We start from the raw sequence: 16384 nt of genomic DNA on the forward strand, positions 1-16384 counted from the left end.
AGCACCACACAGCCTCCCACTCCCTCCCCCTCAACCCAGTGGGACGGGGGAGAGAATGGGGAAAAAAAAAAAAGTAAAACTCGTGGGATAAGATCAATTTAATAGAACAGAAAGGAAGAAACTAGTAACGATAACGCTAATAAAATGACAATAGCAATACTAAAAGGATTAGAATATACAGGTGATGCACAGTGCAATTGCTCACCACCCACCAACCGATGACCAGTTAGTTCCCGAGCAGCGATCCCTCCCAGCCCCGCCCCCCCCAGTTTATATACTGGGCATGACATCCCATGGTATGGAATACCCCTTTGGCCAGTTGGGGTCAGCTGCCCTGGCTGTGCCCACTTCCAACTTCTTGTGCCCCTCCAGCCTTCTTGCTGGCTGGGCATCAGAAGCTGAAAAATCCCTGACTTAGTCTAAACACTGCGGGGCAACAACTGAAAACATCAGTGTGTTATCAGCATTCTTCTCACAGTGAACCCAAAACATAGCACTATACCAGCTACCAGGAAGACAATTAACTCTATCCCAGCCAAAACCAGAACTAGTTTGTACCACGGTCAGCTACAGTTGCGCTTGGCATCTCTCTGACAGGAGTACCTTCAACTGACGTTGCAGCTAAACACTTTGTATTTGTGAAGTCACAGACTAACTGTTACCTCCTTCGCTTTTTATTTAAGTCATTCGCCTGTATCTTTGATACACCTATCATAGCTTCAGCTTGAAATTGCATCTCCTTATGTTACAGTAGCCATCGCTGGTATGTATTCTCCCCAGGTTCTGGAGCAGCAAGCTATTTTAGATCACTCTGCCACTATCGGGAAGTGATACTCATAGACGTTGATGCATTCACAGGCCCATTGGGGGTTGATCGGGAACTCTATCTAAAGTGGCAAAGCAAAGCCGTGTTTTAACCCTTTAAGCCGGGCTACTTATCGAGACCCCAGAAGACAAGCCCAGACGACGACTTTTTGAATATCTAAGGCCTTGGTAAACTACGACCCAGACCCAAACCCAAACCTCGGAAGGATCAAGTTTTACTTCTGCATTCATGACATCCGCTGCCTTTTACTGTACAGATCTTCAAATAGAGGTCAAATACGCATTTCAACAGAATTCTCCCATGCCTTAGCGTTCGGTCTTCCAGATTCCCCAAGCTTAGGACTTATCCGTAGGATTCTTCATCAACATTCATGACTGCGCCATGACGAGTATACCAGACATCCTCTGATCCTTAGACTAACACTTAGTGAACGAGGGGTCTACATCCTTAGAGAATGTCATACTTGAAAGGCGTTTATCACCATGTCTGTGCAATGAAAAGGCACAGGATCACCTCTAGACTGCTTAAACTGGTTACTTTTTTTGTATCGACATTTAACCAGCAATTCTTCAAGAAAAGTACCCATGCACATTCACAACAGTCCGGGAAAACAGGGCGGTATTGCGGTGCCCAAGAAGGGCTTTGCTAAGCTCCAGCTCCAGAGCAGCTTCTCTGTTGACCTGTAACACATGGCTTTCATGCCATGCCAAGTCAACTTCGAACTTAAAACTTATCCTTGAAGTCAGATTCTATCAGGGAGCACAACACATACCTAATGCGACCACAAGATTTAGAGAAGTGCGCTATTCACTACTTACCACAACAGAATCATTGTGAGTTAGATCAACGACGACAGGATCAGAAGATTCACGTGTGAGATCTACTACTTCCTCACCAGCTTAAAAACAGAACATTAGAGACAAGATGAGAGATGGAAGAGGAATAAAATTGCCTGCCACTGTGGAAGAGGCTGCGGTATGATTCAACCTTGCCCTATCCCTCTCCTCTGCAGCAACATATCCAACATTTCACTCAAGCTCTGCCCTCAGGAGTCCACACGGGGCATTACCACGCTGCCTTCTGCAGGTTGCAATGCAAGAAGAACAGCGGCTGAGCTCCTCATACAGTTCTGTTGTATGACAACAGCTTGCAGGAGGTACACAGCAACAGATTATTCATCTAACACTGCAGAATGTTTATCACACAGGATAAAACACAAATCATATAGGATATAATAATTGTACAGTACCTTGCTGTAAATGTTCCTGTCTCATGTCTCTTCCAACCTTTCATAGTCAAATGCACAGCAAATACTGGAAAAGCCATATAATTCTCTGGAGGCCACCAATTACTTTTTCTCTTTCCTAGGGTTTCAGGTGGCAATTTAAATATCCATTTAGGAGGTCAAGGAGGCTTTGAAGCCCTGATACTTCTTCCAAAAAAGGACTGACCAAGTACTGCCGCTCCCTTGAGGGACAAGGCACAACAAACTTCTCGCTTTCTTCTTAGAACTTGGGAGTTCCCAAACTTAGTTTGCCACTGTCTCCAGCGGCAGCTGCAGTGACTCGCAGCTCGTCAGACTAGACACGCAGATGTTTGACCTGCACTTGAGTACCTTTCCCACACAACTCATCTATCACCAGTGCTCAATGTATCACATCACAGCTCTCAGTAGGCTTGCTGTTTACAGGTGCCATACTAGATGATTTTAAAAGAAGAGCTTTCCCTTCCTCCCCAGTAAAGGGCCTACAAACAGGGAAAAAACCCACACCTTAAGTGGGACCCCAACCCTCCAGAAGCAATTTGTGTTCTTAACAAGTTGAAAAGAAAGCTTACCGCTTTCTGCAGGTTCTGCTGGCTCTGCTTCTGAAGTCGTTCCTGTGGTTGAAGCCATCAACCTGTTTCGTTTCCGAGCTTGCCTAGAATTAACTGCTCCTCCACGGCGCTTTCGTTGAGTCTAAGGGACAACAAAGCCTTAGCGCCTTCTTTAAGAGGAAAATTAATGTGGCCCTCATCTTTGCAGCACCGACGAAAGCACACGGGGATACACAAAACCCTCCACAGAAAGGCTGTCATATGCATCAAATGGTGGCATGCGTCACCCCTACGCGGACGCATCGCATCAGGGAAAAGACATCACCCCAGACCTCTTACCAGCTGGGTCACAAAGCAAAAACATATCGTGAGGGTTTGCAAATGAGAAGACTAGTTCACAGTTATACCAGGTTTCTGCTCATACTGTAAGCATTTCTGAACTACTGCTAGCACCTAGAGAGATTAAAAATCTTAAGTATCACAGAACATGAAGTTACATGAGGTTTTTATATGCTTATGTTCCAGCATGTTTACCACAAACTCTTAACAACATTTGCAGAAGTACCATAAACAACAGGTTTTGAGAATCAGGTTTGCATCAAGTAGTAAAATACTTACTGTGCTCATGACGTTTCTTGATCTAAAGCCACAGAGAGAGAAGTACAAATATCAAAAAATTAATTGCAAGGAAGCTGCAGGTATCACCTCCTTATATTCCTTTAGGTAGCACGCTGCTAAAAAAAGTCCAGATTTCTCAGGGTCTGAGAACGATGTTCTTCCAACCCTGTAAGAAAAGAAGAGAGAAGATTACCTCTGCGTAATGCTTGTTCTCTCCAATACACCCCCTCTCCAAGATTCCTATTCCTGAGTCACCAGTTTCTGTCCAAAGCTAGAGGAGAAGTCCCAGCGGTTGGTCATTGAGCCTCGGACACCTACAGATGGGCCTGAAGCCTCAGTTGTTCTTGCCCATCTCCCAAGCTAAACACCGGAAAAAGCTCATTTATTAGCGGACTAGAAAAATACTGAGGAATCCCATTTCCGTTGAACTGAAAGCAACGGATGGACTCTCGGGGCAGTGTTTGTGTGGTACTGAACTCTTAAAGCTTGCTCATGGTAAAATTATCGTGTGTGCAACATACACTGAGGAGCTGGGCAGAGGTAGCAGGAGGCCCCCATACAAGGCAGATAACTAATTTCGAAAGAGAAAGCATTACAAATTAGCAGGGAAAGTATTTTCTTTAACAGAAGTAGTAAAGTGGTTATAAAGGCTAGGAAACAAGCCCGCAAGACCACTTGCATTTTACTGCACAAAAGACCAAAGTCCTTAACAGACAACTCAATGTCCAACGACAGATCCTACAGAAATCTTAGTTCCAAATTCATCTTTAAAAAAAAAATCACCTCTTGACACACAGCTGCTCGTTCATCCAGGGGTCTGAAACCATCTAGAATTCCTTGCCTCCAAATGTTTTTAACAAGTCTGACAGCACAGAAGCCCTGGCAAGCCTTAAAACTAGTGAAGTAATGTAATCCAAAGATGAGTCTTACTAGAAGGCCTGTCCCACTGCAGGGAAACAAAAGAAGGTGGCAAGGCAGAAATGCACTTGCTCCCGATCCTGACCTTGCCCTACACTGCAAAGACCAGCACACAGCCCTTCAGAGAGAGGGCACAGCCAGGAAGGAACAGGCCAAAGATGCTCCCAGAGCTGTGACAAGGCAAACCTCGGCGGACACACGGAAGGACAGGCATACGCAGGACCGTCCACTGCTTTTTGCGACAAAGACGCTGGACTACTTGAGTCCTCTGTGGTCCCGAACAATCTAGAAGACTCAGCTCACTTCTCTTCTCACAGTTCTGGATAATTACATCAGCTGAAAAGGCGCAAATTCCTGCAGATGGTGGAGGCCCTTGTCTACTCTACTCTGTGTAGACCATGACCATCGTTGTCCCAGAAAAGGGATGGTAAGGGGCCACTGTCAAGGTGTAGGCATCTCGTTATGGCCTCAAAGACAATAGGAAACAATGCCAAATGCCAAATTTCTGGAGTTGGGGCTTTCCAGGCAATTAGTCTTCTCTAAACAAGAGCTGTAGGGACTTCAGGCAAGACCTGACAAGAGCACCAATGACCACGGAAACACATCATCTAAAAGCATAAAATAAAATCCCTCCCCTGGCTGCCCCCTCCCCTTTTTTTTTTAGCCTATGTCAGTAGAAAGCTCAAAACTAATTAGCAGGCTATTAACCTGTTCTCAGATTGAGACCCACTGAGACCATGCAGTGGGATGGAATGGCACTGCCAGTCATAACCTTGAGTTAGAGGAAGCCTGACTGATATTTTTCCTCGTAAACCTTCTGCCTGTATTTCTTCAGTCACAAATCTTCAAGCCCAGAGAGATATTTACGCACAGTTCTAAGCAACGCAATAGGCCACTCGTCAATTTTCTCCCGTTTTTTCATTTTAAAAGTCGCACTGGATTGCAAAGGCTAAAGGAGGGCTAAAGAAAACATCAGACCAATGCTTGTTGAAGATGGCCACCTGACTAATAGAGATGAAGACAAAGCCGAGGCATTGGATACTTTTTCTTTGTCTCAGTCTTCAATAATACTGACAGACATTCAGCTGCCCAGTCCTCTGAGTCGGAGGACCACGAGTGCAGGAGCAGTGACTTCCTATTTGTGGACACCGACACCGTAAGGGACCGGGTGTATCGCCCGAATGTTCACGAGTCCCTGGCGCCTGATGGGATTCATCCCAGAGTACTGAAGGAGCTAGCGGATGTTACGGCAGGACCCCTCGATCACCTGCCAAAGGTCTTGGGAGTCTGGGGAGGTCCCCGCTGACTGGAAGCTAGCCAGTGTTATTATTCCAAACTCAAAAAGGGCACGAGGGAAGCCCCAGGGAACTACAGACCTGTTAGTCTAACCTCAGTTCCTGGAAAAATGATGGCGATTGAAAGGCATTTAAAGAACAATGCAATCATCAGGCACAGTCAACACGGGTTCACAAAGGGAAGGTCCTGTTTAACCAATTCGATATTCTTCTATGATAAGGTCACCCGCCTCGTGGATGAAGGGAAGGGAAGGCAGCGGATGTAGTTTCCTGGATTTTAGTAAGGCTTGTGATACCGTCCCTCACAGCGCCCTTCTGGACCAGTTGTCCAGCTGTGGGATGAGCAGGTTCGTGGTGCGCTGGGTGAAGAACTGGCTGAAGGGCAGAGCACAAAGGGTTGTAGCGAATGGGGCTACATCTGGCTGGCGACCGGTCACCAGCGGTGTTCCTCGGGGCTCAGTCCTAGGGCCGGTTCTGGTAAATGTATTTATCAACGACCCGGGTGCGGGAGTTGAACGCACCGTTAGCAGGTTTGGTGATGACACCAAACGGGGAGGTGCTGTTGACCCTCTTGAGGGACAAGAGGCCTTGCGGAGGGATCTACCTAGATCGGAGCACTGGGCTATGGTTAATGGGATGAAATGTACCAAGTCCAGCAGGAATGCTGGATTGTGCACCTAGGATGGAGTAACGCCGAGGGGCACAAGTATAAATGGGGAGAGGAGTGGCCGGAGAGCAGCCCTGCAGAAAGGGATCTGGGGGTGCTGGCCGACAGCAGCGTGCCCTGGCAGGCGAGAGGGCAAACCCCATCCTGGGGTGCATCAAACACCGTATATATAACCAGCCGCTCAAAAGAGGCGATTGTCCCGCTGTATTCGGCGTTGGCGCGGCCTCACCTCGAGCACTGCGTGCTGTTGTGGGCTCCACAATTTAAGAAGGATGTGAAGGTCCTTGAATGTGTTCCGAAAAGAGCAACAAAGCTGGTGAAAGGGCTGGAAGGAAGGTGCAGTGAGGAGCGGCCGAGGACACCGAGTCTGTCTAGTTTGGAGAAAAGGAGGCTGAGGGGCGACCTCCTTGCTCTCTGCAGCTTCGGACGTGGAGAAGGAGGTGCTGAGCTCTTCTCCCTGGGGTGCAGGGACAGGACGCCTGGGAACGGCTCAAAACTGCACGAGGGCAGGTTTAGACTGGACATCAGGCAGCATTTCTTTACCGAGAGGGTGGTCAAACCCTGGAACAGGCTTCCTGGAGAGGTGGCCGCTGCCCCAAGCCTGTCAGTGTTTAAGAGGCATCTGGACAATGCCCTTCACAACATGCTTTCACTTTTGGTCAGCCCTTAAGTGGTCAGGCAGTTGGACTACATGATCGTTGTAGGTCCCTTCCAGCTGAAAACATACTAAAATTGAAGTCAACGTCCCCTTTTTTTTACTTAGGCTTCCTATTATGTGCCAGGCTCAACACAGAACCCCCTCCCCCAATACGATCCTTATCAGGTTTGATGAATTCATTTACCTGTGTAGTTACTCAAGAGGTTTTCTCACAAATGTGAGCAAATTGCCTTATGTTGTCACCTGGGACGTAGAAGACTAAGGCTCAGAGTTCGCTCCCTACCACAGAACGCTGGGAACTGACTTTCAGTCTCCTGCTTCCTCAGCACGGGACTCGCCTAGGCAACCACTTCTGTAACATTCCGTACCCAGATAATGCGAGTTCTCTTTGCACGCTCATTTTGAACCACTGCAAAACAGTAGGTAGCCCCCTTCCTTCCATAAAGTAAAGCCGTTTCCCAGCATAGCCACAACTAGGGCAGAGAGGGTAGGGAAGAACAACGCAGCCAGAAGATGCAGAAAGGCATCGGTCTGCTGCAAACAATGATCAGCAGAAAACATACACACTTAATAACGAGTGTTATTAGCAGCAGCATAATTCCAGAGAATACATCCACTCACACAGCAGCTGTTCAGAGCCCTCAGAAAACACTTGTTCTAAGACCGATTGAATAAACAAGACTTCCAGTAGACCCCTGATGTAGTGCATTTGCATAGGGAAACAATCCTGGTGAACATGCTGCTTAAGTTGCTCATACATACATACCAAAATGGCCTGCCTGAAGAGAAACTTTCTTTCCCTCCTCCTTAATGCGGAGAAACTTCATTAAAAATGAGCAAGAAAGGCAAGAGGGAAAAGAAAGGAACTTCACGGCAACAGCACCTATTTGGAGAAGAGATAAAATAAGCGTGCTTTATGATGTTTTTCAAAGCACTACGTGCCCGGTCATAGGCACAATGCCTCAGCATTCCTCCTCACCCTCTCCCCAGCACGGTGCTTCCTACACGACACAGGCGTGCGACAGGCAACACGAGCTTCGTCAACAATTTAACAGCAGGGAGATACCCCCACACCCCGCCACCCTCTAAAGCGAGCCCTCTCTGTCGCTGGCCCCCGGGCTCCCCCCCGCCCACGAGCCCACCTCTGCATCCCCCCGCTCGCCCAGTCGCAGGTGCAGGACTGCACCGTCACCCCCTCATCCCTCCTGTCCCAGGCAGCACCGCTCTCCTTTTCCCCATGCAACGCACAACGGCCAAAAGAACTGAAAGGTTTGGGCATTTGGGATTTCCCGCCCCCCACTCCAGATCAGTTAGGACGGTGCAATTAAAAGAACGAGTGCTTCTGATTGATCAAATCGATAGTTTTATTTCCACCTGTTAAAAGAACTGTTTGCCTACCAGCAGAGTCCAACATAGATGGGACAGACAGACATGAATACAATTAAATACAGGAAAAATTGAACTATATACAAGACGACATACATTTACATAATGAAAAAATCTTTATATTATCTATCGCTTCTTGCCAATGTAAAGCATCACTGGAACTCAAATATATTGGGGTTTCGGGGTTTTTTTCTTCCCCCAAAAAGAGCATGTAATGCAATTTAGTATTTTTCCATGTACGGAGACCTAAAATTCATTCTGAGATGCACAAAATTTGTGGCACTTCACAGGGTACACAAAAGCTAAAAACTTCTTTGTTAAATATTATATAGTTTGTGATATCTAAATTTCAATTAGATCTATTTATTGAGACACAAACTATAGAGTGATATTTACACGGAGGGAGTTGTGCAAAGTCATTTTAGGCTATGGCTAGTACACTGTTAAAGATGCACGAATACGTGACTCGCCCTTATGCCCAGAGGTAATCCCTTAAATCCGCTTCTTACTGTCCCTCTTGCACAGTAGCCACCCAAGGAAAACTGGCCAGACTTTTCTTTTGTCGGGGGTTTTTTTTCTTTTCTTCTCTTCTCTGTTAAGCTACAGGGAGAAAGCTGTTTCTGTGGCCCTTAAGTATCTTGACAGTTTTAATGTTGGGCTGCTTCTCTTCATGCAATTAATGCTTTAAACAATCTTTAGAATTGTTTCATCAATTATCTGCTTCTTGGGACACCAATGCCGGCCGTTGTTCTCACCGCACTACCCTAAGACTGCTGTTGTCCTTGCCTGTAGTTTTTATTACCAATGGGAGCACACAGTAACTAAACACGTGTAACTTTTTAGCAGTTACCAGACGGCCACAATGCAGAAACTGCATATTCCTGATAAAAGCGCTGAACCAAAGCTGTTCCAAACCAGGGTGGGGAAGGTACTGCATTTCTTAAGCCAGCCTTTATGGAACAAAACTCTGTAGTACTACATCCAGAAACATCCCTAAACGTCCTAATAAAAAACACCTTTACTCTTGGGTTGCAATCTTCAATACAGAACTTGAGACAGCTAATTAGAAGAGCTGCTTTAATTCAAGGCTTCCTACAGACCCCGAGGACAGGTTAGCAGAGACACATCAGGTATCAATGTTAACTAAACACATCCTACAGTTGTGCTGCACCGGAGCACAGAATGGTGCTCCTAATGGTTTTTATAATCAACCAACTGCCAGAAGTTGTCCGAGTTTCCTTTTGGACTTTTTCACAGATGTAGCTACTGCAGATGTGGATCATAAAGTACTGGTTTTAATCATCTCATCTACACTTAATTACTGTAATCCTGTTTGTATCAGCTCATCGGGGATTCCACATCAGCTTGCAGATTTTAGCTATAACAGGTTTAAAGCAGACATTTATAACTCACTTCTGGAGGAAAAAAAAAAAAAAAGTGACTGGATAACAGTGCATAAACCTGTGTATTCCTGCCTTCCTTAAATAGAGGAATTCTCTCATCCTGGACATGTATCCGAGTTGTCTTCCTTTCTAAAAACACTTTTAAAGAAAGCTGGACAACCCTCAGGGCAAAGAGAGATTAAACTTCTCTCTCAAAAAGCTACCCAGTCAAGATTGCTACCAAACACGTCTTTTAAAGCCTCCACTTCCTAAATCTGTGGCAACACAATTATTTAATTTTTAATCCAATGCACCAGGCTAAAACCAGCCATGTGTCAACAACTGAAGAGAACAGCCAAGTGAACGCACTGAACTTGAAGCATCACGCTGGGTACGCTTGACACAGTAAGATCTGTAGGTAGTTTGGTATTCAGCTGACAAGAGGACAGCATACAGTTTGCTGCTTATTCATCACTAGCAAGCCTCAGAGAAGACTACATTCTCCTTAGCGATCAGGAGAGCACACTATAGAACAGTAGTAAACCCAAGAGACCATCTCATCACCTCGGTAAATAAATTCAGTGTTGTGATTCAAATACAGGAATTCTTGGCAGTTAAAACATTCAAAGAAGCAATTTCACATTGTACATGTTGCAATTTGTCTACACACTTTAGATCTCATGGAGTTCATAAAGACATCTGCATGTTCAAGCCTTCTGCTTAAAACACCTGATTGCTGGTTAACAGCAGGTTCTTTTATTGCATGACCTTGGCTGTCAATTTCATATGGATTTATGATAAAACCATCCATCGTTACAACTTATTCCACTTGGGCAAAGATGGTATGGCAGAAAGCAATGTAGTCATGAGCTTCTCACAGGATAAAAACAAAAGCGTAATGAAATGGCAAATTGGTCATCTGTATTTTGAAAGGTAACTCTTCCATACCTGTATGCGACAGTGGGAATAATTTAAAGAGTAAGAAATAACAAAATATTCAGACCCCTCTTATTTAAGCATTAAAAAAGTAGAAGGAAATGCATTAGCTGCTTCCTTTCTGATATAGGCTGCCGGTCTACTTTAGAGACAGTCACAAATTTAACATTACAACCAGGGACGTAACAAGAAGCAGCTTGGACCATAAAAAAAGCTGTCTATATAGGTACAAGTTATTCTCCAAAACCCAAAAAGAATCAGTTTTATTTGGATGTGTGGACAACCTGCTGCTCTTTAAATCTTCAGAGCACTGAAAACATGACATTTTCCCCCAAAATCCTGCTGAGTCTGTCCTGAGAAAGAGAAGTACTCATATATAAATGGGATGATACTGTCCGTGAGTGAGTTTCTTCCTGCAGGTTGGGCAAGAGTTGGCGTTCCTAAGGGAATCACGGAGGCACTGGCTGCAGAAGACATGGCCGCATTTAGTTGACACAATCAGTCGTCCGCTTTGCACAATCTGGAAGAAAAGAAGCCACAACACGTGTTCGGGGTAAAGAATTCAGCTTTGCTGGCCTACTGGCACCAGGCTAATAGGACTTAAGAGTATCTGGAAAAGGCACATGACTACTTGAATAATAAGGAACCCAAAGATCCTCCAGTGCCAGCTTGGAAAGTGTTTCGCCCTCTAGGTACACCACTAAGAAATGACTTTGGGTTACAAGCTAGTTTCACCAGCAAACCAAGGTCTGTACTTCAAGCCAGCTGTCTGTAGCCTCCCACATAACCCAACAGTTTCACAGCTCACCCTCTGCCCCGTTCTCCCTTCGACAAAAAAGAAACAACGACAACACGTGGATCCTTACCTCTGAGTAGCCATCCATGCAAATCGGACAGCTAACGGTACCAGACGGCCTTGCGGTAGAGAGAACAAAACCAGAAAGAACATGCATCCATTAATTTCACCGTACACTGAGGGTTACCAATACAAAAAACGTCATGTAATCATCCGACTGCACAGACCAGCCGTGATGCACCTCATCTGAAGATCCCTGCGTACCCTTCCCTCTCTCGAGCTGTTGCATTTATTAAGCAGTTAGGGTCTGCCTTACCTAAAGGAAACAGCATCTTGGTTTTCATTAGGGGAGGATGCAGCCAGTCACCCTGCTCTGTCATTAGAAATAACAGCACTCTATAGCCCTGTGCAGTATACGCACGGCAGTCTTCATCTTCCACAGGACATTAACAAGAGTTTTGTAACAAAAGCACCTAGCTGCCCTTTGGAAACTGTTCATTCTAGAAGTGAAAGAGGTTCTCAGAAATTAAAACATCCCCTATTCTAATTTAGGGCAACATCCCAGCCCAGTAACATACTCATACCAGGAACTCCTTCCTTATAAAATGTGTGATTATATGAAGCATATGAAGCATATTGTCAGGCTGTTTGGCTGTGTCTTTTATGTATTGCAAGCATTTCAGTGTATCTCGAGCCGTACTGTAAGATACATTAGATAAGGATTTCACAAAGAACAGAACAAAAGTGTGTTTGGGGTTTTGGGGGGTTCTCTTCTTGAAATGCAATTATATTTCAGGTCTGAAGTTTTTGCATAGTAACCAAAGAGAACCCAAAAGCTTGGAATAAATCAGTTTCTACTGTATATCAAGAATTAGATTTTAGAAAGACACTTTATCTTTTACATACACATCATTGTCTCTTGTTTCATCTTCATCATCGCTAATCAGTATACAGATATGGACCCTTGGCTGGCCTCTTAGTCTGCGATCTCTCCTTTCGCGTTGATTCTCTGTAAGTTAAATTTGGTGAGTTAGTTATATTATAAAACATATAGGCCTGGAACTATCCTTGAAATGCATGATTATAAGCAGTCTGTGACTTTCCCTTTAGTTCCTTCACTGCAATAGAGGCTAAAAAAGCCTTTCAACATTTTCTTATTCAAAGCAGGTATTCCAGTGCTAATTAGAATTATCATCATCTTTGGGCTTACAGAAATTCTGTATTTGGAAAATAAAACAAACATATTTTGAGCAGCTTTGATCTATTCCATTTCAGATATTTTCTACAAGCTCCGACAGTGACCATCAAACACAGATTGGATCCGTTCTCTGAGACACTGGCCAGCCAGATAGATACTTTAGCACTGTGCTTTGTCTTTTGGTAAATGCAGTTTCAATCCATGCTGCCCAGGTCCTTTGGAAAAGACAAAAATGAAATTTAAGTTTAGGCCAATTCCATTATCAACTGTAAAACGTCAGCTTACCTTCAACAATCTTGCATCAACAGATGTGGGAAGGGAGAGAAAAGAAAATACAATTAGACTTTGGCGTGCACCTCTAGCGTTACAGACAAACACCAGACAAAGCTAAGCAATTACAACGAAACAAGCTGAGAAGGCTAGGATATCGCTCTCTTATTTTGATGAGGAATGTTAGAAGTAGTAGTAAATTAGCTACTGCTCTGAAAATAAGGAAGGGGTTGCTTCTGGTTCTGCTTACGCTGCTGCAAAGGGATAGAAATGGAAGCAGCTTACGAACCACCTGAACACCCTCCTCCCTGCTCCCCAGTTTCAGCACCCTAATCCGATTTAGGCTGGAGGACATTCTTGCCCTCTCCCTCCCCCAAACAGGCCAATTCAGGTGTGATAGCCATAAACGCTTCCTCTTAGGTTAACAGCTGCTGGAGAAAAAAATCCCCACCCCAACCCCACTATTGTCTTTGCTGGAACCAGAGCTGGGGCAACGCGGACGACGTTGCAAAGTTTGAGGCCGTTCCTTTGCAAAGGGCTCAGGAACAATCCCAGCAGGAGATACCTCCATGCTATTCCTGCTGCTTGTTTCAGGTTTGCACGGCAGCAGTGGCATCCCAGAACTGAGGTTATAAACTACACTGTGGACTGGATCGAATACTACCCTAGCTTTAGAAACAGCAGTAAAAAAACCCAGATTTTTCAAGGACTTCTCGGAGTAATAAACTTGTGGTTTAACCCCAGCCAGCAACTAAGCACCACACAGCCTCCCACTCCCTCCCCCTCAACCCAGTGGGACGGGGGAGAGAATGGGGAAAAAAAAAAAAGTAAAACTCGTGGGATAAGATCAATTTAATAGAACAGAAAGGAAGAAACTAGTAACGATAACGCTAATAAAATGACAATAGCAATACTAAAAGGATTAGAATATACAGGTGATGCACAGTGCAATTGCTCACCACCCACCAACCGATGACCAGTTAGTTCCCGAGCAGCGATCCCTCCCAGCCCCGCCCCCCCCAGTTTATATACTGGGCATGACATCCCATGGTATGGAATACCCCTTTGGCCAGTTGGGGTCAGCTGCCCTGGCTGTGCCCACTTCCAACTTCTTGTGCCCCTCCAGCCTTCTTGCTGGCTGGGCATCAGAAGCTGAAAAATCCCTGACTTAGTCTAAACACTGCGGGGCAACAACTGAAAACATCAGTGTGTTATCAGCATTCTTCTCACAGTGAACCCAAAACATAGCACTATACCAGCTACCAGGAAGACAATTAACTCTATCCCAGCCAAAACCAGAACTAGTTTGTACCACGGTCAGCTACAGTTGCGCTTGGCATCTCTCTGACAGGAGTACCTTCAACTGACGTTGCAGCTAAACACTTTGTATTTGTGAAGTCACAGACTAACTGTTACCTCCTTCGCTTTTTATTTAAGTCATTCGCCTGTATCTTTGATACACCTATCATAGCTTCAGCTTGAAATTGCATCTCCTTATGTTACAGTAGCCATCGCTGGTATGTATTCTCCCCAGGTTCTGGAGCAGCAAGCTATTTTAGATCACTCTGCCACTATCGGGAAGTGATACTCATAGACGTTGATGCATTCACAGGCCCATTGGGGGTTGATCGGGAACTCTATCTAAAGTGGCAAAGCAAAGCCGTGTTTTAACCCTTTAAGCCGGGCTACTTATCGAGACCCCAGAAGACAAGCCCAGACGACGACTTTTTGAATATCTAAGGCCTTGGTAAACTACGACCCAGACCCAAACCCAAACCTCGGAAGGATCAAGTTTTACTTCTGCATTCATGACATCCGCTGCCTTTTACTGTACAGATCTTCAAATAGAGGTCAAATACGCATTTCAACAGAATTCTCCCATGCCTTAGCGTTCGGTCTTCCAGATTCCCCAAGCTTAGGACTTATCCGTAGGATTCTTCATCAACATTCATGACTGCGCCATGACGAGTATACCAGACATCCTCTGATCCTTAGACTAACACTTAGTGAACGAGGGGTCTACATCCTTAGAGAATGTCATACTTGAAAGGCGTTTATCACCATGTCTGTGCAATGAAAAGGCACAGGATCACCTCTAGACTGCTTAAACTGGTTACTTTTTTTGTATCGACATTTAACCAGCAATTCTTCAAGAAAAGTACCCATGCACATTCACAACAGTCCGGGAAAACAGGGCGGTATTGCGGTGCCCAAGAAGGGCTTTGCTAAGCTCCAGCTCCAGAGCAGCTTCTCTGTTGACCTGTAACACATGGCTTTCATGCCATGCCAAGTCAACTTCGAACTTAAAACTTATCCTTGAAGTCAGATTCTATCAGGGAGCACAACACATACCTAATGCGACCACAAGATTTAGAGAAGTGCGCTATTCACTACTTACCACAACAGAATCATTGTGAGTTAGATCAACGACGACAGGATCAGAAGATTCACGTGTGAGATCTACTACTTCCTCACCAGCTTAAAAACAGAACATTAGAGACAAGATGAGAGATGGAAGAGGAATAAAATTGCCTGCCACTGTGGAAGAGGCTGCGGTATGATTCAACCTTGCCCTATCCCTCTCCTCTGCAGCAACATATCCAACATTTCACTCAAGCTCTGCCCTCAGGAGTCCACACGGGGCATTACCACGCTGCCTTCTGCAGGTTGCAATGCAAGAAGAACAGCGGCTGAGCTCCTCATACAGTTCTGTTGTATGACAACAGCTTGCAGGAGGTACACAGCAACAGATTATTCATCTAACACTGCAGAATGTTTATCACACAGGATAAAACACAAATCATATAGGATATAATAATTGTACAGTACCTTGCTGTAAATGTTCCTGTCTCATGTCTCTTCCAACCTTTCATAGTCAAATGCACAGCAAATACTGGAAAAGCCATATAATTCTCTGGAGGCCACCAATTACTTTTTCTCTTTCCTAGGGTTTCAGGTGGCAATTTAAATATCCATTTAGGAGGTCAAGGAGGCTTTGAAGCCCTGATACTTCTTCCAAAAAAGGACTGACCAAGTACTGCCGCTCCCTTGAGGGACAAGGCACAACAAACTTCTCGCTTTCTTCTTAGAACTTGGGAGTTCCCAAACTTAGTTTGCCACTGTCTCCAGCGGCAGCTGCAGTGACTCGCAGCTCGTCAGACTAGACACGCAGATGTTTGACCTGCACTTGAGTACCTTTCCCACACAACTCATCTATCACCAGTGCTCAATGTATCACATCACAGCTCTCAGTAGGCTTGCTGTTTACAGGTGCCATACTAGATGATTTTAAAAGAAGAGCTTTCCCTTCCTCCCCAGTAAAGGGCCTACAAACAGGGAAAAAACCCACACCTTAAGTGGGACCCCAACCCTCCAGAAGCAATTTGTGTTCTTAACAAGTTGAAAAGAAAGCTTACCGCTTTCTGCAGGTTCTGCTGGCTCTGCTTCTGAAGTCGTTCCTGTGGTTGAAGCCATCAACCTGTTTCGTTTCCGAGCTTGCCTAGAATTAACTGCTCCTCCACGGCGCTTTCGTTGAGTCTAAGGGACAACAAAGCCTTAGCGCCTTCTTTAAGAGGAAAATTAATGTGGCCCTCATCTTTGCAGCACCGACGAAAGCACA

General features: G+C 45.1%; 1 protein-coding gene across 9 annotated transcripts in view; it reads right to left on the reverse strand.

The window, feature by feature from the left end:
• Positions 1-16384, reverse strand: part of LOC126035144 (E3 ubiquitin-protein ligase RNF4-like) — a 50773-nt gene that overhangs the window by 17648 nt on the left and 16741 nt on the right. For 2 of the 9 annotated variants that reach the window (XM_049793316.1, XM_049793290.1), the window contains exon 6: positions 11368-11416. The exons of 5 other annotated variants lie outside the window; for them this stretch is intronic. In XM_049793316.1, the coding sequence (XP_049649273.1) occupies positions 11368-11416 (49 nt within the window). Of the gene's footprint in view, positions 1-8137; positions 11022-11367; positions 11417-16384 lie in introns of those variants that run through there. 2 more of the 9 variants (XM_049793260.1, XM_049793271.1) reach the window with 2 other exon arrangements.

The sequence above is a fragment of the Accipiter gentilis genome, chromosome 3 (assembly GCF_929443795.1).
Source record: "Accipiter gentilis chromosome 3, bAccGen1.1, whole genome shotgun sequence".
In the NCBI taxonomy this organism is placed as follows: domain Eukaryota; kingdom Metazoa; phylum Chordata; class Aves; order Accipitriformes; family Accipitridae; genus Astur; species Astur gentilis.